Raw genomic sequence first — 21721 nt, 5'->3', positions numbered from 1 at the left:
TAGCTGCTAACCAAGTGGCCTGCAGTTCGAATCTACCAGCTACTCCTTGGAAACCCTATGGGGCAGTTCTACTCTGTCCTACAGGGTTGCTATGAGTTGGAATCAACTTGACGGCAAATTCACCCCTTAGCCCTGGCCTCGACTATTCCCAGTTTTCTCTCTTCATGGCCCATCAAGAACTTGGTAACTATGCAGTCAGCCCTTCCCTCTTCCACTGAGATACTAGGGTGAATGGCATATGGACATCTGACACATTAAATTAAAAATATTTTTAAGAAAATTATAATGATAGGCCAATCTTGGAAATTACACAACAGAAGGCATACACGATTGTTTGATTTGATTTAGCAAGAAATTGAATCACAATGATCATTTACAACAGAAGAAAGGCTGAAAGGAAGCAAACTAAAATGGTAACAATGTTATTCATTTCTGGAATGTGGACTCAGCTTATTTTCTCCTTATGGTTTTGGTTAATTTAGAAATTGTTCCTATAAGAAACAAGGTTTTTTGGTGGTTGGATTTTTTAAGACCATCCATGATAACAAATTGTCAGAGAGGATTATATAGGTCACTCACGGGCTACAGATTCAGGATCAGTTCTACTTGATTACATAGTGACCCCCAAAAGGCTTTTTTGGGGGGTTTCTGTGCTTAGAGAAGCCATCAGATTTTGGCCAGCGTAGTCAATTTCTGGCAAATATCACCAGCTTTAGTGCTAGGAGGCCAGCTACTTTCTGTTCCATCGAACTTAGGGTTTATGGATTTTTTTCAAAGGTGTCCATATATCCCCAAAAAGCACAATAAAGGCACTTAAATTCCAATGTACCTCACCTCCATGAAAATTTTTTTCAGGGGGCTCATGGCTCCCTGAAGCTAAGGTTACAAATCCCTGACTTAGAAGGGTTTCTTAAATGCTTTCTAAAACCCAGGCCATATGTCTTAGTTTTCTCCTGTGTACAGCTACTATGAATGACTTCCCAAATACCCAAACCTTGCCTTATCTTGGAGAATTTTCTAGACCCTGCCTCCTCCTAGCAAGTCCCATCTGAGCCAATACAACCAGTCTATGCTTCAATATCCTTAGAAGGTTACCTGAAGGGTTCTTCATATTTTTGTGACCAAAGGATGCTTTTAAATACTAACATTTTTGGCAGATCACTTAAAGAAAAGACACAATCCAACATTCGGCTCAACAATTCAGCAATGATTACAACATCCATCATGACAACTAACAATGTCTTGCGTAGACTCAAATCATTTGGGGTTAGCACACAAATAATTTCAGCTCTGAGCCACTGTCTACCTGGCCCATGATCTCATACATGCACAAGGCAACAGTGTTCATGACCCTGAAACTATGTATATGTTCTCTTTGACCAAGGTGAATTTTACACATCCCTCAAAATTTGGTGGCCTACTTGGGGAGGGCTCATGGCACGCAGGTGTGGTGAGACCTGTAGTTTGACGTTACGTAAAAAAGCATTTCTTACATCTAAAACCCTATACTATAAGACAATGACTCTTAAAACAAACAAACTTAGAGAAAAATCATTTAATAAGAGGTTGTGTCTGGTTGCCCAAACATACCTGAACAAAAAAGAAAAGGTTATTTGGTTGAGGAAAACACCATTCTCACCTCCTCCAGGGCCCATAAGGAGTCAACCACAGGCTTGATCTTCTTCTGATTGTAGAGCCCTATAAGTTTGTCCACCACTCCTCGGATGAGGCCTGCACGGCCCTGTTTGAAGAGCAGATTTAAAAGAGAAAACCCCGCAATGACTTTGTTCTCTTCATACAGCTTGATGGGATTCACTTTCTCCACCTGCCACCACTGGAAGAAGAGATGGCACCAGGTTACAAGGAACCAAACATTAATATTATCAGTGAATACAGGGGGAGGAAGAAGCTACACTTGGGCAGATTCCAGCTGACCAACAGTTAGCTCTTGCTGGGCTATTTTTTTAAGCCCAACAATTATGGAATTATTAATTTTTCCATAATTGCTATGAATACATGGGAGTCAGTGATGGTTGAGAGAAGCTCAGGATCTAGGTGGGAGACAGAGCGCTTTACAAAAACAATGACTAGGCCACTTGTAATGGAAATACTAAGGTGTAGTTTTAGGATCATTGGCTATGGGGCTAAACCATTGGAGGTTGAATCCTGGTTCCACTACTTGCTTGCCATTACTCTTTGTGCCTCAGCATTCTCAAATGGCTAAGTGGTGTGATATTGCCTCTGAGATTTCCTGGTAGAACTATGTGTAAATCACTAGGCTGGGCTTAATAAACGATGGTGGTTGTAATGGGTTGATGAAGGGAGTAGAGCAGCAGAGAAGTTACAAAGGTTGGTGGGGACAGAATGTAGTGATAGATTCTGACTATGGGACCAGCTCCCTAAAGGGGTTAACAAGGCTAAACCTGGAGACAGAGGTAGAAGCCCATCAGATAAAGAAAAATAGGGAAATGTAACATAGGAAGGAATGGCATGCAGGAGTGATGAAGCCAGAGTGTTGGGACTAAGTCAATGGTTGTCAACTGGGGGCAATTATGCCTTCCCTGTCGTGTGTATATGGTAATATGTGGAGATATTTTCGGTTGTGATGACTGGGGGAGGAGAGGGTGCTAAGGGCATCTAGTGGGTAGAGGCCAGGTACACTGCTAAACATCCTACAATGCTCAGGACAGCCCCTCACAACAATTAGCCAGCCCAAATGTCAATGGCACCAGGGTTGTGAAGCCCCGGTCTAAAGAATTCCTGAGTGGGATAAATGTGGCTGGTAAACGCGGCTGTCTCTTTTCAGGCCCTCATCTCCCCCGAGACACCAAAGTAAGTAAATAATCCATCGACAACCTACAGAAATGGTGGTCCAATTGTTTTGTTCTAATTTAATTTCTTTCCCTTTGGTTCTGGCTAAAGCTTAGAAATTCAAACTTCCAGTCTCTGGAGAAGAGGTGGAATGCTTCATATTAGTGTTAATACAGAAGGCAAAGAGGAATGCAATCAGCAATTACGAACATTTATAATATGTGTGTTATCAGTGTTTATTTATATCCTGCTTCTTCCTGAAAAAGACTGAAGAGGCTCACAATAATAAAAGGTTTTTTTTTTTTTTAAATGTAGGAAAATAATGTTGCTGGGAAAATAAGTGTGGGGAAGACAGGTTGAAGACAGGAATGAGGAAAATTCTTTCCCAAGGTACATTCCAGGAGAGCCTGAGGGCTGACTCAACAAGAGCAATACTTTTGGCCATGGGCTATTTGCCATCAAAAACAAGGCAGAAAATATGTAATTATTTAACTTGATTTTCAGAGTATCTGCAACACCTCAATGAACGTCTGTGGAATACACGCTTGCTGAATCTACAACTGCCACACAGTTGTGGTTAAGAGAGTTTTGGAGCTGAGTCCCAGCTCTGCTACTTACTAGCTGTGTGACTTTAGGCAAGTCTTAACTTAACCTCTCTGTGCCTCAGTTTCCTCACTGGATCTCATGGTGTCATCCTGAGGAGTAATGTGTTAAAAGAAAAAAAGTGCTTAGGAGAGTGTCTGACAAATAGGAAATCAAAGAACCCAAACCCGTTGCTGTTGAGTTGATTTCAACTCATAGTGACCCTATAGGACAGAGTAGAACTGCCCCATGGGGTTTCCAAGGAGCAGCTGGTGGATCTGAACTGCTGACCTTTTGGTTACCAGCCGTAGCTCTTAACCACTATGCCACCAGGGTTTCTGAGCTTTTAGAAGTGCTCTGTAAATCCTGGAAACCCTGGTGGCATGGTGGTTAAGTGCTACAGTTCGAATCCACCAGGTGCTCCTTGGAAACTCTATGGGGCAGTTCTACTCTGTCCTATAGGGTTGCTATGAGTCAGAATCGACTTGATGGCACTAGGTTCGGTTTTGGTTTTTTCTATAAATGTTAACTTCTTTTATTGGCATCTTAAGCCAGGAAGCGTGCATTTCATTTAGTGAATAAGCTCTCTGGATCAGGAGTAAGACTGACCGCTAAACGTTAGCTTCACCTGTTAATTACATCATTGTTATAGTCTGAAAGCAAAGGGCACATTTGACAAAGAGGAAGCACTGGATCTGCAGGAGTTTTAAGGTAGAGGGCAGTTAAGACAGCTGAGCACAAAAGCCCCGCGTGGGTCCAAATATGCCTCTAATTTCTAAGCCTCTCTTGAATGTAGAGCAGACAATTCCTTTCCAGGTCCTTCCAGAACAAATCATCATTTCATTCCTTAGCATGAAAGATGCCCCCTCTCTAATTCACTTCTAACTGACCTACTAACATGGGACCATTGAAAAACAAAGTCTTCATCCTGGACCTGCAGCTACAATGCATTCTGGTAATTGGCGCCTCTGTTTCAGGCAGGGGACTTTGAGCCTCCATCCTGGCTGTTTTTATGAATGCCTTCATCAAACGTGGACACACTGCAATTTTTTCGTTAACACTGTGTTGTGATTGTGCATTTAGGGAAGAAAGGGAAAACACTTCTTACAGTTGTATGTAATTTGGGACCAATTTGGTTACCCACAGCAGTCTGTCAGCATCCTGTTAATTACAGCCACAGCAACAGAACAGCTGTGAGTGGTACAAAGCCTATCTTAAAGAGACGCTCCAGACAGCACTCTTCCTTCCCCAGTCACCTTTCTGGCTCCGACTATAGAGACTGTAGTTGAGATAATTCTGAACCTGGATCTTACAGCTCACATGCAAAGAGAGGTTCTTTAATTCTAGTCTCACAAAGGCAGGGAGTACTATCCATTCCAGAATGCAGGAATGTTTAGTGGGGAGAACTTTTGGGAGCCAGTGTTGGCACTCAGGGTGCACTGGAAGACCCCATAGTGCTGCATTTAGAATGAATTCCAACCCCTTACCACAGCTTTCTCTGACCACCCTGTTCAAAATGCCTCTGCCCCATCACCCTGCATTTATCTCCTTCAGAAATTTTATAACCATTTATAGTCATGTTATTCATATGTTTTATTTATTCTGGGTTTGGCCCTGATGCACACAGTAGTTAAGTGTTCAGCTGCTAACCAACAGGTTGGCAGTTTGAATCTACCAGCTGCTCCCTGGAAACCCTACGGGGCAGTGCTACTCCGTCCTGTAGGGTTGCTATGAGCAGGAATCAACTCGACAACAGCAATGGGTTTGTTTCTCTCATTAGAATGTAAACACCATGAGGGCCAAAAGTGCACCTATCTCCTTCACTGTGAGGCCCCAGTGCCTGGCATGGTGCCAAAGAGGAAGTGCTCAGAAAATGCTTGTAAAGTGAATGAATCAATTCTACACTGGCCGCAAAAAGGCTGGAGTAGGGATAAAAGCAAGCACTTAGGAGAGGCAGCAAGTCCCTGATGTGGAGGGATGAAAATTAACATCCCAGCCCAACTAGCTTAATTCTAGCAAGTGGAGCTCTAGGAGAGAATGTCATTCTAAGTTCCTAGTAGGGTAAATGCCCAGGGACGTGACTTCTCAACAGATCAAGTAAGCATCATATTCAGACCTTGATTATCTAAGATATTGATCACCAACTTGTCTGCGTCTAAACATCACCTAAGGAGCTTGTTAAAATTGTACGACCCCCTGCCCTCCTGCCCAGAGACAGTTAATAGATTAGGGATGCTGAGGAATCTCAAGTATCCCAGAGACCAGGCCAGGAAGTGGACAAATAAAAAATTGGCCTTCCCCCAGGGCAAATAAAATGCACCATCACTAAGTTCATTTTTGACCAATGATTAAAAACTCCAACACTCATAATCTCTGTCAAGCTTCACTGACACTCCCACCTCTCTGCTTCATTTAGACCAAAGCTGCCCAGTCATACCTCTGCCCACTTGCCATGGAGCAGGGCAGGAACGTAGGCTTCATGGCAAATGAATGATGCAGATGAAGGACAAACAAGATTAGGTCAATGAATCTAAGAAGGAAGAGCTCACAACATGCAGACTGATGCACCACCACAGCACATTGGCCACGCACAGATACTTACTGATTTTGCAAAGCTAAAGAAGCTCTTGGTCTCCCCGGTCACCATGTTGGATGAACCTGCAAATGGAGGATTCCCAGATCAGCTACTACTGATGAAAATCAACATTTCTTGTTACTCAAGGAAGAGTGGCAGTTGCTTGGTCCAAAACTGGCAAGAGCTTAAAAAGAATTTAATCTAGCCTTGGAAAAATGATGGAAGTGAAGGGTGGTACTATTTGATTATTTTAGCTAGGTGTCACTGGATCAAACAGAAAGTAATGTTTCTGAAGGTGAGCATTTCATTACTTTGGGAAATGGGGCATGTAGCAAAAAAGATCGTTTGTGATTTAGACCACCATTTTAATAAAATGATAAGCTGCTGAAATGTCTTTTTGGTTCTGTTCTTGGTCACTGAGAAGTCCTATGTGAGCCTACTTTATGTATCTGAATTCAAGTCTCAGGCAAATGATGGGTCTGGGGCTCTGACATGGGCTGGAATTTTGGGAGCTGGGGCTGGCCACTTAGGTGGGGAGGAGGGTGAGTTAGAATTTAGATGGAGAGAGAAAAAATGAGCTCAGAAGAAGGCAAGTGAAAGGGAAGACAGGTTCAGAAACCAAGGAAATGGTGTGACTAACACCTCATCTCCAAAGATGTCTCGTTGTTTCTGTGAGTTTCCGCTGGGTAGATTCCAATTCGCAGGGACCCCATGTGTGCAGAGTAGAATTGCTCCACAGGATTTTCAAGGCTGTGACCTTTGAGAAGCACATGGCCAGGCCTGTCTTCTGAGGCACCTCTGAGGTGGGTTCAAACCAACAACCTTTCGGTTAGCAGTCTAGCGCTTAACCATGTGCGTCAACCAGGGACTCCTGAATATGTCTACGCAGAGAGGTAAAAGCCAGCTGAGACAAATAGTGTGAGAAATTGGGATTTGTGAATTGGAAGAATCAGTATTCAGAGGGCGGGTGAGGGATGGAATTGGGAAAGATCCCCTAAGATGCTCAAGTAGCTAGAAAAGATTCTTTCATGGGTTATCTTTTGGGGTACAAGAGAGCTCTTATCAGTGCTAGGAACATTCAGATGCCATATCGATGCCTTTTCAACAAATCCTTCTCAGAGTATTGTTATTTAAAAAAAAAAAAATTACATCGTTTAAACTTAATTAGCTGGCTCAAGTAAGCTAGTAGGCAGTAGGTAAACCAGTGTTTCTGATTTACGGAGTGAGGACTCAGACATCTCAGTACCAGGCTCCAATTGCTTAGTAATCGAACAATCAATATAATAAATTAGACACTTGTAAGCTAATCAAGTTTAATTCCATCAATATGACACCCTGGAACTGGAGCAAAAATAGAATTTCTGGTAAATAGGTAAGTAAATAAGGATGAATAAATCACCATCTGTATTTACTCACTGGAGCCCTGGTGCTGCAGTGGTTAAGAGCTCGGCTGCTAACCAAAAGGCTGGCAGTTCGAATCCACCAGCTGCTCCTTGAAAACCCTATGGGGCAGTTCTGCTCTGACCTGTAGGTTCGCTATGAGTCAGAACCAACTCGACAGCAATGGGGATTTACTCGCGTTAGCCATATCCAATATTCCTACATAGTGCACTGACTCTCATACCGTCTGTTCTCAGTTATTTTCATAGTAATTGTCATCATCAGTATCCTTATCCATCCGCAAGGACTCCCAAATATGTGGCCACTACTGAAAATACCTGAACACTCCAGCAATGGAATACTGACCCACTCCTCTGGCTCCCTCAACTTTCTTTGTCATCTAATGATGACAAAGAGATTCTTGAATATTCATACCCCTCAAATATCTCTTTGATAAGTTCATCAGTTAATAACATGGAAAATGAGTAAGTTTTCCCTGTGTTATCTAGAGTTAAGGCTCAATTTTCTATTGTACCTAAAGAGGACAGTGCTGCCGAGAATCTCAAACACCGGTTAGCCCCCAAATCATTTGGCTTTGGAATGTGATGTTTAGCTTCAGATATACCTTTTTGATTTTGTGAAAACCAATATTTAAATTAGCTTGCATGCGTCTTAGCTTCTTAGTGCTGCTATAACAGAAATATCACAAGTAGGTGACTTTAACAATCAGAAATTTACCTTCTCACAGTTTAGGAGGCTAGAAGTATGAATTCCAGGCACTGGCTCTAGGGAAAGGCTTTCTCTATCTGCTTTGGGGGAAAATCCTTGTCTCTTTCAACTTCTCTTCCTTGGTCCCGTGATGATCTTTACATGGTATCAATCTTTCTCCATTTGTGCTTCCTGTTTCTGTGCTTAATCTGCTTTTTATATCTCAAAAGTGACACACGCTACACTGATATGGCATCATTATCATAACAAAGAAAACCCTATTCCCAAATGGGATTACATCTATACATTTTTTAGGGGGACACAATTCAATCCATAACACATGCCTAGGGCAGAAGAAAAGAAGAGGGAAGGGTGGCTCTTGAGACAATTATGCTAGGAAAAACCTATTCCCAAATGTCTTTCATAAATTCCCCCACACCCAAGGATGTTGAAGTGGAAGTAGAAGCAGGTAGAACCAGACATGTGCTCCATCTGTCCAGGGCTTCTGTCTTGACTGGGACACAAAGGGGTGGTTTAGAGGAAGGGGAGGCTGTATTTGCAACTGCATCTTTAATGGGTGAAGAACCTCCATAAAACCCCCTATATCCTGGCTACTCTTTTCTGTCCTTCTGTGAGCCCTTCATTCCCTCATTTTCTGAACTTCCTTTGAAACCATTCATACCTTCCACCTACATCACCTTCTATGGGTCAAGTCCCTTAATGGTTCTATCTATCTTGGTGACATTGATTTGGCCTTGTTTTACCTCTTTTGAAATCAGAAATATTCATGGGGGTCAGTAGACACACATGTTATTTTTATAATTTAAAACAACGAACAATATTATAGAAAACATGAAAAAAATTAAATGCCTCTAATCCCACTACCCACCACATTTCATTGTTCAGGACTTTTGTCTGTAGACACATGCATAGTGTTCCCTGTTGTTGGCCATGTTCCTGCTTCTCTGTAGCACTCACCATATAAAATGTAGGTTCCCAGTGGTTTCAGAAGGCTGAGACCTTTTCCAGTGTTGTCCCCACAGAGGCAATCCAAAACAATGTCCACACCTTCAGCAGAAATTCTAGATGGTAAAGAGACAAAGCAAAGTACTATAAGCTGTCAGGGGCAAAACTTCCAATCCCTTTCCCTTCTACATCATATTACCTTACTCCCAGAATCAGGAACAGTCAGAGCTCCAGGAGTAGGATTAAATAAGCAAAGCCTGGGAGGTAGATTTACCCTCCCAGGTCCAACTGTAAAAATTTCACAAAGCTTGAAGCAATTAGGAATCTGGCTGGTGGCTGATATCAGGAACCACCCTGGGGTAGGGCAAAGAGCAGGGACAACAGATCAGATAGTCTGAGTTTGTGTCTAGCCACCTCCCTCACTTTCTCTGAGCCATCATGCCCTAAATACAGCCTGCTGCAAAGGCTTATCTAAAGTGATCAGCTTCGCTTCCAGCCTCGTAAAGCACTATCTGCACCGGTGTGTCCTCTAAAGCCCCACCTGTAAGTTCAGAACCAGAGAATTAAGACACTGTAGGCCAGTGGATCTCAATCCTGAGTGTGTATTGAAATCATAATTACATTAAGAGCAGAGAGGGCCAAATTCCATGGTTTCTAGGTCTGCATTCTCCTGCTGTTGTAAATCCCTGCGGGTTTAAAAAACAAACACAAATAGCCTGAGCTCTGGGATTTTTTTGGGCCAAATTTGGCAGCAAGATATTTTGAAATTGCTGATTCAAAACTTTTGTGTCTTTCCTTCCTTTGTCCCCAACCCCTTGTCCCTTCATTGTGAATGCCACCTCTTCACTTCCCACACACATGGATCAGTGAGGAATTGCTGGAGTAGTGGTAGGTTTCCAATGCAGTCATTACTGGGAGAGAAACCCTTCTACCTTGCCAGAAATTAATTCCTCTTTATTGTGACCTTCATTTCCAGTGGGACCTAGGCTCTCTACTCAGTTCTTCTCTTTGTGAATGACCTTTTCTCCGAGAACTCATCTGTGCAACAGGTTTAACCATTACCTTTGTGCTTGTGATGAGGGGATGAGACACTTCAGAGTGTCCACTGCAGTGCCTGGCATAGTAGGCTTTGCACAACATGCCTAGCACAGTGCCTAGAAGAGTAGGCTTCACACAACGTGTCAAGCACTGTAGGCTTCTCACTGAGGGTTGAGCACAGTGCCTGGTACACAGTGGACTTTGCACAGGATTCTGAGCACAGTGCCCAGTAGGCTTTTCACAGCAGGTTGAGGAAGTACCCAGCACACAGTAGGCTTCTTATAGAGGCATGGGCACAGTACCTGACACACAGTAGGCCTCTCACAGCAGATTGAAAGCAGTGCCCAGTGCACAGTAGGCTTTTCAGAGCAGGTTAACCACAGTGCCTGGCATATAGTAGGCGTTTCACAGATGGCTGAGCACAGTACCTGGCACATAGTAGGCTTCTCACAGCAGGTTAACCACAGTGCCTGGCATACAGTAGGCATCTCACAGAGGGCTGAGCACAGTCCCTAGGGTTGCACCTTACTATGTGCCAGGCATTGTGCTAAGCACTGAGGATGCAGAAAAGGAGAAGCTAGATATGATCCCTGCCTTTTCTGGGCTTACACTCGTCTGCCTCGCCTATGCTTGGGACCTGTAGACTCGAATCACTTGGACAAGTAGCAGATCCCCCTACAGTGTGATTGTATTCTTTCCTCTGTGGACTTTGTGCTTCTTTGGCACAGGGACTGTTTCTCATCTCCATTCCCCCAATTTTCAGAGCCCTGTCATAGGAGTCACTCAGCAGATGCTTGAAGGGTGTGGGTTTTTCACTCACCCAAGCTCCAGTCCTCCTTCTCCTTGGCCTGCTGAACACATCTTCTAAATATCTACCCTCATGCTACATTTATCTTGTTTGAAGGAAATCATTACAACTACTGTTGCTTGTCATCTTGGCATTCCCTATAGTCATTCAGTGACCATGTCTTGTTCTCCTTCAAAATGCCTTTTGGCTCTTGTCTTGGCCTTGCCACTTCTCTTGTTTGGTTCCCCTGATTCTGGCTGTCCCTTCTCCCCTCCATCTTGTGCACTCTGGTCAGATCAATGTTTTCTAAACTCACTTTTCATAATGCTCTTAACTGCCTTCAAATCTACAAAGGACTCCATGTTTCTGACATAATCCAACTTTAACCCCATTTAAGGACTTTCAAGAGCTTCATCAATTGAACTCAGTGGTTTTCAACTGGAAGTGATTTTTCCCCTCTCCACCCCAGGGCATTTTGCAATGTCTGAAGACATTTGTGGCTGTCACAACTTGGGGAGTGCTACTGATATCTAAAGGCAGTGGTGAGTCAGTGGTAGAATTCTCTCCTTTCATGCGGGAGACCCAGATTCAATTCCCAGCCAATGTACCTCATGCGCAGCCAGGATTGCATGTTGCTATAATGCTGAACAGGTTTTAGCGAGCTTCCATACTAAGATGGACTAAGAGGAAAAGCCTGGAAATCAGCCAGTGAAAACCCTATGTATCACAATGGACTCATCATGCGGATGGCACAGGCAGTTATCAACAACTGACATCTACTAGATAGAGGCCAAGGATGCTGCTAAATGTTCTACAACATACAGGACAGCCTCTCACTACAAAGCATTATCGGGGCCAAAATATCAATAGTGCTGAGATGAGAAGCCCTGGCCTGCCCCTCCTCTAACTATCCATGCATCTCACACTACCTGGCATCCCATAATAGGCACAGCCTGGCTTCCTCACTGCTCATGAACAAGCACTCCCGACTGCCTTTTGTGAGAGCAAGTGTAGGTGGCAGACAAAGCACAAACTGCAACCAGAAAGGTCCGGGTGAGTCCTGCCACTTGTAGCCCTGGGCAGTTGCTTAACGAGGCTGAGCCTCAACTTCCTCCTCTGTAAAATAAGGACAATATCGATCTTATGAGATTTATAAGGAATGGAGGAAAGCTCCTTTGCGATCTTGGGCCTCCATTTAGACACCGCTTACTTGTGTTCCTCTAGCACCAAGCACTTTCAAAGCAGGGCACTGACCTCACTGTCTTGCACTTACCTGTGTAGCCGGCTGTCTCCTCTATGGATTGGATGCTCCAGATCACAGGGGCTGTGCTTATCCTGTTCATCATTGTGCCTTTGGTGCCCAGTCCATTATATAGCGATAGCTAGCTGCCATTAAGTCAGCTCTGGCTCATGACAACTTTATGTACAACAGAACAAAATTTTGCGCAGTCTTGCATCATCCTCACTGTCACTGGCACATTCGAGTCCACCACTGGAGCTACTGTGCCGAGCCATCTCACTGAAGGTCTGCCTCACCCTTACTGGCCTTCTACTTTACCAAACATGTCCTCTTCTAACGATTGATCTCTCCTGATGACATGTCCAAAGCAAGAGAGTTGGACAACATTCTGCTGTGATCCATAAGGTTTTCATTGCCTGATTTTTCGGAAATCACCAGCCCTTTCTTCCTAGTCTATCTTAATCTAGAAGCTCTTCTGAATCCTTTCCACAATGGGTGACCCTGCTGGTATTTGAAATACTAGTGGCATAGTTTCCAGCATCACAGCAGCACACAAGCCACCATAGTATGACAAACTGACAGACCATTGCAGGCATCACTAATACTTGTTAAATAAATGAATGTCTACAAAAATACTATGTAGTAAAAAAAAAAAAGTGTTAGATTTTTAGGAGGCAGTTTTTTACACCTTTATTGAAATATAACTGACACAGTATATTGCACATATTTTAAATGTACAGTTTGATGAGTTTTGACATGTGTATACATCTGTGAAACCGCCACTACAATCAAGATAATAAACATATCCATCACACCCAAAAGTTTCCTTAAGTCCCTTTGTAAACCAAGAGGAGTTTTGTAGAGTAGAAAGTTTACAGAATCGCATGCCCTGAAGCCAAATCTGGTCCTAAGCTTCAGTTTCTCATCTGTAAAATGAGGTTAGATACTTGAAGAAGTATCTAAGGTACACAGGAAACCGTGTCAGCAGAGGCCTTAGCAGAGTGCCTGGCATCTATCTGAGAGGAGCTCAACAAAGTGTGTTGTTGTTGTGTACCCTCGAATCGGTTTCGGCTCATAGTAACCCCGTGCGACAGAGTACAACTGCCCTACCTGGTTTTCTAGGCCGTAATCTTTACAAGTGCAGATGGCCAGGTCTTTTTCCCACGGAGCTGCTGGGTGGGTTCAAGCCACCAACTTTTTGGTTAGCAGCTGAGCACTTCACTGTTGCGCCACCAGAGCTCCTTCAACAAAGTGTGGGTGCTATTATTTGCCCTGCCCTGTCTCTGCTCCCCTTGCCTGCCTGGGACTCACCCCCACTTCCCTTTACCTACTGAAATTGTGCCCATGCTTAGGTGCTGTCCACCTTGGCCTCTATGACCTTTCTCTCCTCTTTGTTTTTAAAGCCCTTACAGACAGATGCATACCATTCAAGACTGCTATGTCTTTTGCTTGGTTTCACCTGCAGTCATTCCTCTCCTTCAATAAAGAAAGAGGGCAAGTGATGTAAAGGTCTGTGTCTTAAGTACTTCTCTAGCCCTGGTGGCACAGTGGTTAACAGCTCGGCTGCCAACCAAAAGGTCGGCAGTTCGAATCCACCGACCACTCCCTGGAAACCCTATGGGGGCAGCTCTACTCTGTCTTATATGGTTGCCATGGGTTGGAACTGACTCAATGGCAACGGGTTTGGTTTCTTTTATTCCCTTTACAGTTCTAGTAAAGGCTGAAACATGTTTAAAAGAGGCTTACCAAATGACTGGTTTATAAAAGAGTTTTCATCTCAAGATACTAATTTTTTTCTAGTTTTCCACACACACAGCAGCATAACGATAACAGTGATCCAAAAACGAAGAAGACTCCCTCAGAACTCCACTTCCATTGCAAAGTGGCAGTCTGATTTTCTTCTCTCTCCTTTCATTTTATGTCCGTGTGCACTGATGATCCATACAAAGCTGCGACTGCAGTGTAGACGGAATCTGGCATTCTGCTTTTCTTGATAACAGGCTACCGTGGACATTTTTTTTTTTTTTTCATTTTGTGACACGGTATTCGTAATTATCATTTTTTAGGGGCATAATACGTAGACGTGTGGGTGTACCCTAATCTACTGAATGTTTTGCTTCTGTTGACAGTGGAGGCCGGCTCTGGTTTTTCACTACTGCAGACGATGCTGTAATTCACCTGTCGACAACCACTGGGCAATGCAATGAAGCAGAAGCAGTGCCTGGCTCTGCAACAGGCAGCTTTGTACCTGTTGCTTTTATCTTCTTCTGGATTCTTTCCTAGGATAGGGTTAGTAGGATAGAGGGTATCAGCATACTTGTGGTTTCCTGGTCATGTGAAGTCTAATTCCAGGGTCTCTACATAAAAACACAATGAATTCTTGGAAGTTACATTTGAACGAAGGTGGTGGGGAGGTGAGTCTCAGTTGACATTGCCTTCTGCTCTCCTAACATGAGTAGAAATCACTGATTCAGGGGGTCAATGCAGCAGGTCAAGCATATTGAGGGGAGGAGGGGATGGAGCAGCAACATGGGCAGGAGCCTCCTGGTTATGGGCTGTCACCTTTTCAGAAGACCTGTCACCTCTCGACCCTTCTCCCACCACTCCCCACATCATACTTCCTCCAGCTGCACTGGCTTCCTTTCATATTCTTGAATTTACCAAGCTTTTCCTGACCCTGGGCACCCCTGGGTGGCACAAACGTTAATGCACTGAATCAAAGAGGTTGACAGTTTGAGTCTGCCCAGAGGCACCTCAGAAGAAACACTTGGTGATCTACTTCCAAAAATCAGCTATTGAAAATCCTTTGGAGCACAGCTCTACTCTGACACACATGGGGTCGCCATGAGTTGGAGTCAAGTGGTTAACATGGCTTGGCTACTAACCAAAAAGGTGGAGCTTTGTGTCTACCCAAAGGTACTTGAGAAGAAAGGCCTGGTGATCTACTTTAGAAAAATCAGTCATTTGTGGGGGGTGGGTCTTAGCACACGCCATTCTTTCTAGTTAGAAACGCTTTTCCCTTGGCCATTTTCTCATCCTTCAATTCTCAGCCAAAATCTTGCTCTTTGATGGAAGACTTGTCTGATTATGCTCACTGGAACCCTTCATTTCTCTGCCACAGGATGTTTCTAAAGTCTAAATCAATTAATTCCTTTTATACCTTTTTTTTCTTTTTTTTTAAATTTCTGACCCACACCCCCCACCACATTCCAAGCTCCAGGAGGACAGCGACTCTCAAGGTTGTTGGACGCCCCACTCAAGTACAGTGCCTGGTCCCTCACAGACACTCAATACATACTGTGTGGGTGTGACGATGCATGTGTCATAAGCCTTGGTGGCATAGTGGTTAAGCACTCAGCTGCTAACCAAAACGTTGGTGGTTCAAAGCCACCAGCCACTCCACAGGAGAAAGACATGGCAGTCTGCTTCTGTAAAGATTTATAGCTTTGGAAACCCTGTGGGGCAGTTCTACTGTGTACAACGGGGTTGCTATGAGTCAGAAACAACTCAACAGCAACGGGTTTGGTTTTTACTTTACAATTGAGCACTAGAAAATGAAAATACAGCAACCTTGGCTCTGGGGCATCCCTGCATTCCTTCTGGAGCTGTGAGGGACACAGACTCTGAGAATCAGCCAGAGCCCTGAGCAGCAGCAGGGGTGGGGGACACAAAGCACCTCAAACTGTAGCAACCGCTGGGTTTTTCATTGCGTTCTCTGTGTTGACACACACATGGCCAACAGCTTCAGGTACACAGGTGGAATGTGGATCAGGTTATAAAGCAATGTTCCCGCAGGGAAATGGCAACAACAGTGGACGGACCGCTCTGCCTCCTGCTTCCCCGTCCCATCCATCCTCTACACCCTGCCAGCGATTGCTCAAATCTCAAATCTGACCACGTCTCCACCTTAATCCTACGGTGGGTCTTGATCATGCTCAGGTTGGCATCACATTGCTCAGCTTGCTGGACAATCTCTTGATGTGCGTTTGACACCTGTCTCTTGCTCAGTCTCACTTTATGCCCTCAGATGTCCCTTTGCCAGTATCCACAATTGGATCAGACAACCAGGCATCCCTGGTCTCGGATCCCATGATGCTTTCTTGCAGTTCTTCCAGCCTCTGAGGCACCTCCATTCCTCAATATATATGCAGAGGATGTTCTGTCTTCCTAGAGTGCTGCCTGATACCGCTCTTCTTCATAAAGTTAACACCTGTTCATGCTTCACCCTTCCGAGAGGCATTATTCCATAGTAAAAGCATAGGTTCCAAAGTCAGAATACCTGGTTTGAATGCAATCTCCATACCACCTGTGTCAAGCCTACCTGGGCACATGGCTAGACATTTCACAGCTTCCTTTCAGTTGAGTGTGGCCAAGGACTTGAATGCTAGCCAATAAAATATGAGCAGGGACTGGCCCATTAAAACCTCCCATGCAGATCTCATACACAGAAAACACTAAAGAATCCTCAAGAAAACTGCTGAAACTAATAGAAGAGTTCAGCAGAGTATCAGGATACAAGATAAACATACAAAAATCAGTTGGATTCCTCTACACCAACAAAAAGAACACTGAAGAGGAAATCACCAAATCAATACCATTTACAGTAGCCCCCAAGAAGACAAAATACTTACGGATAAATCTTCCCGGGACATAAAAGACCTATACAAAGAAAACTACAAGACACTACTGCAAGAAACCAAAAGAGACCTACATAAGTGGAAAAACATACCTTGCTCATGGATAGGAAGACTTAACATTGTAAAAATGTCTATTCTACCAAAAGCCATCTATAGATACAAAGCAATTCCAACCCAAATTCCAATGACATTTTTTTAATAAGATGGAGAAACAAATCACCAACTTAATACGGAAGGGAACGAGGCCCCGGATAAGTAAAGCATGACTGAAAAAGCACTATCTGATTCTGGAACCTATCATACAGCCACAGTAGTCAAAACAGCCTGGTGCTGGTACAACAACAGATACATAGACTAATGGAACAGAATTAAGAATCCAGACATAAATCCATCCACATACGAACAGCTGATATTTGACAAAGGCCCGAAGTCAGTTAAATGGGGAAAAGACAGTCTTTTTAATAAATGGTGCTGGCATAACTGGATATCCACCTGCAAAAAAATGAAACAAGAACCATACCTCACTCCATGCACAAAAACAAACTCAAAATGGATCAAAGACCTAAATATAAAAACTAAAACAATAAAGATCATGGAAAGAAAAAATAAGGACAATGCTAGGAGCCCTAATACTTGGCATAAACAGTATACAAAACATTACTAACAATGCAGAAGAGAAACTAGATAACTGGCAGCTCCTAAAAATCAAACACCTATGCTCATCCAAAGACTTCACCAAAAGAGTAAAAAGACTACCTACAGACTGGGAAAAAGTTTTTAGCTATGACATTTCCAATCAGCGCCTGATCTCTAAAATCTACATGATACTGCAAAAACAACTACAAAAAGACAAATAACCCAATTAGAAAATGGGCAAAGGATGTGAACAGGAACTTCACTAAAGAAGACATTCAGGTAGCTAACGGATACATGAGGAAATGCTCACGATCATTAGCCATTAGAAGAATGCAAATCAAAACTACAATAAGACTCAATCTCACTCCAAAAAGGCTGGCATTAATCCAAAAAACACAAAATAATAAATGTTGGAGAGGTTGTGGAGGGACTGGAACACTTATGCACTGATGGTAGAAATGTAAAATGGTATAACCACTTTGGAAATCGATCTGGCACTTCCTTAAAAAGCTAGAAATAGAACTACCATATGATCCAGCAATCCCACTCCTTGGAATATATCCTAGGGAAATAAGAGCCTTTACACGAACAGATACATGCACACCCATGTTCATCACAGCACTGTTTAAAAAAAGCAAAAAGATGGAAGCAACCAGGGTGCCCATCAATGGATGAATAGATAAATAAATTATGGTATAGTCACACAATGGAATAAAAAAAATGATGAATCTGTGAAACATTTCATAACATGGGGGAATCTGGAAGGCATTATGCTGAGTGAAATTAGTCAGTTGCAAAACGACAAATATTGTATGAGACCACTATTATAAGAACTGAAAAAACAATTTAAACAGAGAAGAAAATATTCTTTTATGGTTATGCGAGTGGGGAGGGATGGATGGAGGGAGGGAGGGAGGAAGGGAGTGGGGTTTTCACTAATTAGGTAGCAGATAAGGACTATTTTAGGTGAAGGGCAATACAACACACAATACAGGAGAGGTCAGTACAACTGGACTAAACGAAAAGCAAAGAAGTCTCCTGAATAAACTGAACGCTTCGAAGGCCAGTGTAGCAGGAGCGAGAGTTTGGGGACCACGGTTTCAGGGGACATCTAAGTCAATTGGCATAATAAAATCTATTAAGAAAACACTCTGCTTCCCACTTTGGAGAGTGGCGTCTGGGGTCTTAAACGCTAGAAAGCAGCCATCTAAGATACATCAATTGGTCTCAACCCACCTGGAGTAAAGGAGAATGAACACCAAAGACACAAGGTGGTTATGAGCCCGAGAGACAGAAAGGGCCACATAAACCAGAGACTACATCAGCCTGAGACCAGAAAAGCCAGATGGTGCCTGGTTACAACCGATCACTGCCCTGACAGGGAACACAACAGAGAACTCCTGATGGAGCAGGGGAGCAGTGGGATGCAGACCTCAAATTCTTGTAAAAAGACCAGATTTAATGGCCTGACTGAGACTAGAAGGACCCCAGAGGTCATGGTCCCCAGACCTTCTGTTAGCCCAAGACAGGAACCATTCCCAAAGCCAACTCTTCAGACAGAGATTGGACTGGACTATGGGATAGACAATGATACTGGTGAAGAGTGAGCTTCTCAGATCAAGTAGACACATGAGACTATGTGGGGAGCTCCTGCCTGAAGAAGAGATGAGAGGGCAGACGGGGTTAGAAGCTGGCCGAATGGACACAAAAATAGAGAGTGGAGGGAAGGAGTGTACTGTCTCATTAGAGGGAGAGCAACTAGGAGTATATAGTAAGGTGTATATAAGCTTTTGTATAAGAGACTGACTTGGTTTGTAAACTTTCACTGAAAGCACAATAAAAATTAAAAAACAAAACAAAACAAAAAAACTTCCCATGCATGACCCTCCATGCTCTTTTCGCATCTGGCAGCTAGAAGCAAAGGACCATAAGACCCAAAAGAACAGTAAACCATAAGATGAAAGTAGCTTGGGTCCCTGAATCTCCTTATGGAAAGTCACCCACCAAACATCCACCTTGGGCTATTATGTGAATGAACAAGAAGTAAACTTCTGGGTGCTCAGACAGTGTTACAGCAGCTAGTATAACCTTAACTGATACATTAGGTTTGCAAGTTGTTTAACTGTTCTTTGCCTCAGTTTGATCCTGTGTGACATGGTGATAATAATAGGGCTGTTGAGAGGATTAAATGAGTTAATAGATGTAAAGTATCTGGCACAGACAATTGTCCAATATAGTACTGAAAGATGAGCCCCCTAGGTTGGAAGCATTCAAAATACACAGTGGCCACAACATTAGACTCAAGCATACCAGTGATCATGAATAATGGCACAGGACTGGGCAACATTTTGTTCCATTGTATATGGGGTCGGCATGAGTCAGAGCCAACTCTACATCTAACAACAACTCAGCACAGAGCCTAGTAATACTAAGCCCCCAACATATGTTTACTATTATCATCACTATTAATAGCCCTCCTCTAAGTGAATACCACTGTTTTTCAGAAAGAGAAGAGCCAGGGCCTATGTGATGTTCGTTAGAACAAGCACCTTACCTTTTTACTTCTTGCACATAGTCTGCATTTCTGTCAAATAGGTGGGTCACAGAGTCTTTGATTGCTTCATGCTTGAAAGTAGAAGCTGTTCCAAAGACAGTCACATTTGGGATGGTGGAACACAGCTGAGCCACAGCTTGGCCCTGGAAGGGAAATACAATAGATAAGTCACACATGAGAACCACCATCCAACAGCCTGGCTTGCAGGGTATAGAACAGAGCTTCTCAACCTCAGAACTATGGTTATTTTTTAGGCTGGATAAGTCTATGTGGTCGAGGGTTATCCTGTACATTGCAGAATTTTTAGCAGCATCCCTGGTATCTACTCATTAATTCCAGTAGCATCCTCCAGCTGTGACAACCAAAGATGTCACCAGACATTGCCAAGCGTCTCCTGGGGAAAAACATCACCCCTGGTTGAGAACCACTGATGTAGAGGAAAGTCTATGGGCATAAGAGTCAGGTACATCCCAAGTACCAAGACTTAACAGCATTCCTTAAATTAACCACACTGAGTCTTAGGTTCTTCATCTATTAACTGGCATTAATGGTAGCATTAATGGTACGTATCCTAAAGGGTTTGATTTTTTTTGGTTTTGTATCCTAAAGGGATCTTGGGGAATGTCTTAGTTTGGATTGCCCGAAAGCAAACCCTGAGACAAGAATTTGAGTGTAAGTACTTTATTTGGAAGGTAATCTCAGGAAATACCAATGTGAGGAAGTACGCTATCAAACCTGTTTCCACTGTGGGCAACTGGAGCTCAACCCCTCTGGGGAACTGTGTGAGTGAGCATAGAACACACCTCAGACTTATCCCACCCAAGAGGCAAGAGCTTCTACAGAAGTAACTCTTGTATACCTCTGGCTTGTCGTTATGAACCAAGCAGCCTTCAGTGTTCCCATGGCCAGACAGAAGCCCTCAGTGAGCAGCCTTTAGTGTGATGAGGTGAGTGCCGAGAAGATGCGGCATACCTGACAGTATCATAACAATTAACAGGTACTCAATAAATCTCAATTATATATCTCCCTCAGTGTCTTATCATATCCAGGGCTGAGATGTCTAGGCACATGAAGAAAAGGTCAGTACATGAATTTGAAATATTTAATGATCCAGGAGAAATCACAAATGCAGTTAGGAATATATCCTTTATCAATATGGTAGAAATTTGAGTCATTGGAAAAAACACTGTGATCATGTGCATTTAGAAACCTTCCAGTAAAATCCAATCTTCAGGTAATTAAGATGCATTCTAAAACCAAGCACTATTTCTTTCCGGTGTTTACAACTGCCATTTCAAGGGGGGAAATTATTCTACCAAAGTCATCTGAGGTATTAATTTTGGCCTATTGCCTTATTTACATGTCTTCATGTTGGTGGACTAAATCAGGTTGGCAGGTCAATTTATGGAAATGTTATCTTCCCACCAGCTGCAATTAAAGGCCTTACTGAGAAAATCATAAAATGTCAGACTTGGCAGATCATCCAATTACCCCCTCCCTTATGACTGTCTTATAGATAAGGGGAAGGAGACTCAGAAAGGTTAAGGTCACTCAATTTTCCAGAGGCCGATGTGAGATGCAAAGCAAGGTTTTCTGACTTCCAGTATTGCCATTTTCTATTATGCCATGCTATGTACTTATTTTGACATTTTAAGCTAAGCAGACTTTTAAGTTGCTACCTAAAATAGACATGTTACTGACACACTCGCTTGGAGGTCAACATTTCAGAATTTGGGCTTGAACCTAAGACTTCAGACAGGCTACAGTTTTCTGTCCTAAGAATAGCTTTGATAGTTGTTTCAATTTT

The 21721-nt window shown here is 43.2% G+C and overlaps 1 protein-coding gene across 1 annotated transcript in view; it reads right to left on the bottom strand.

The window, feature by feature from the left end:
* The window catches only part of VAT1L (vesicle amine transport 1 like), a 195023-nt gene that overhangs the window by 86296 nt on the left and 87006 nt on the right, over positions 1 to 21721 (bottom strand). Inside the window, exons 4-7 of the mRNA XM_049863957.1 lie at positions 19915 to 20057; positions 9035 to 9138; positions 5996 to 6051; positions 1640 to 1834 (exon numbers count right to left, since the gene is read on the bottom strand). Coding sequence (XP_049719914.1) covers positions 1640 to 1834; positions 5996 to 6051; positions 9035 to 9138; positions 19915 to 20057 — 498 coding nt within the window. The remainder of the gene's footprint in view (positions 1 to 1639; positions 1835 to 5995; positions 6052 to 9034; positions 9139 to 19914; positions 20058 to 21721) is intronic.

The sequence above is a fragment of the Elephas maximus genome, chromosome 21 (genome assembly GCF_024166365.1).
Source record: "Elephas maximus indicus isolate mEleMax1 chromosome 21, mEleMax1 primary haplotype, whole genome shotgun sequence".
Lineage (NCBI taxonomy): Eukaryota > Metazoa > Chordata > Mammalia > Proboscidea > Elephantidae > Elephas > Elephas maximus.
The sequence above is the reverse complement of the archived record's forward strand: the minus strand, read 5'-3'. Positions and strand labels throughout refer to the sequence as shown.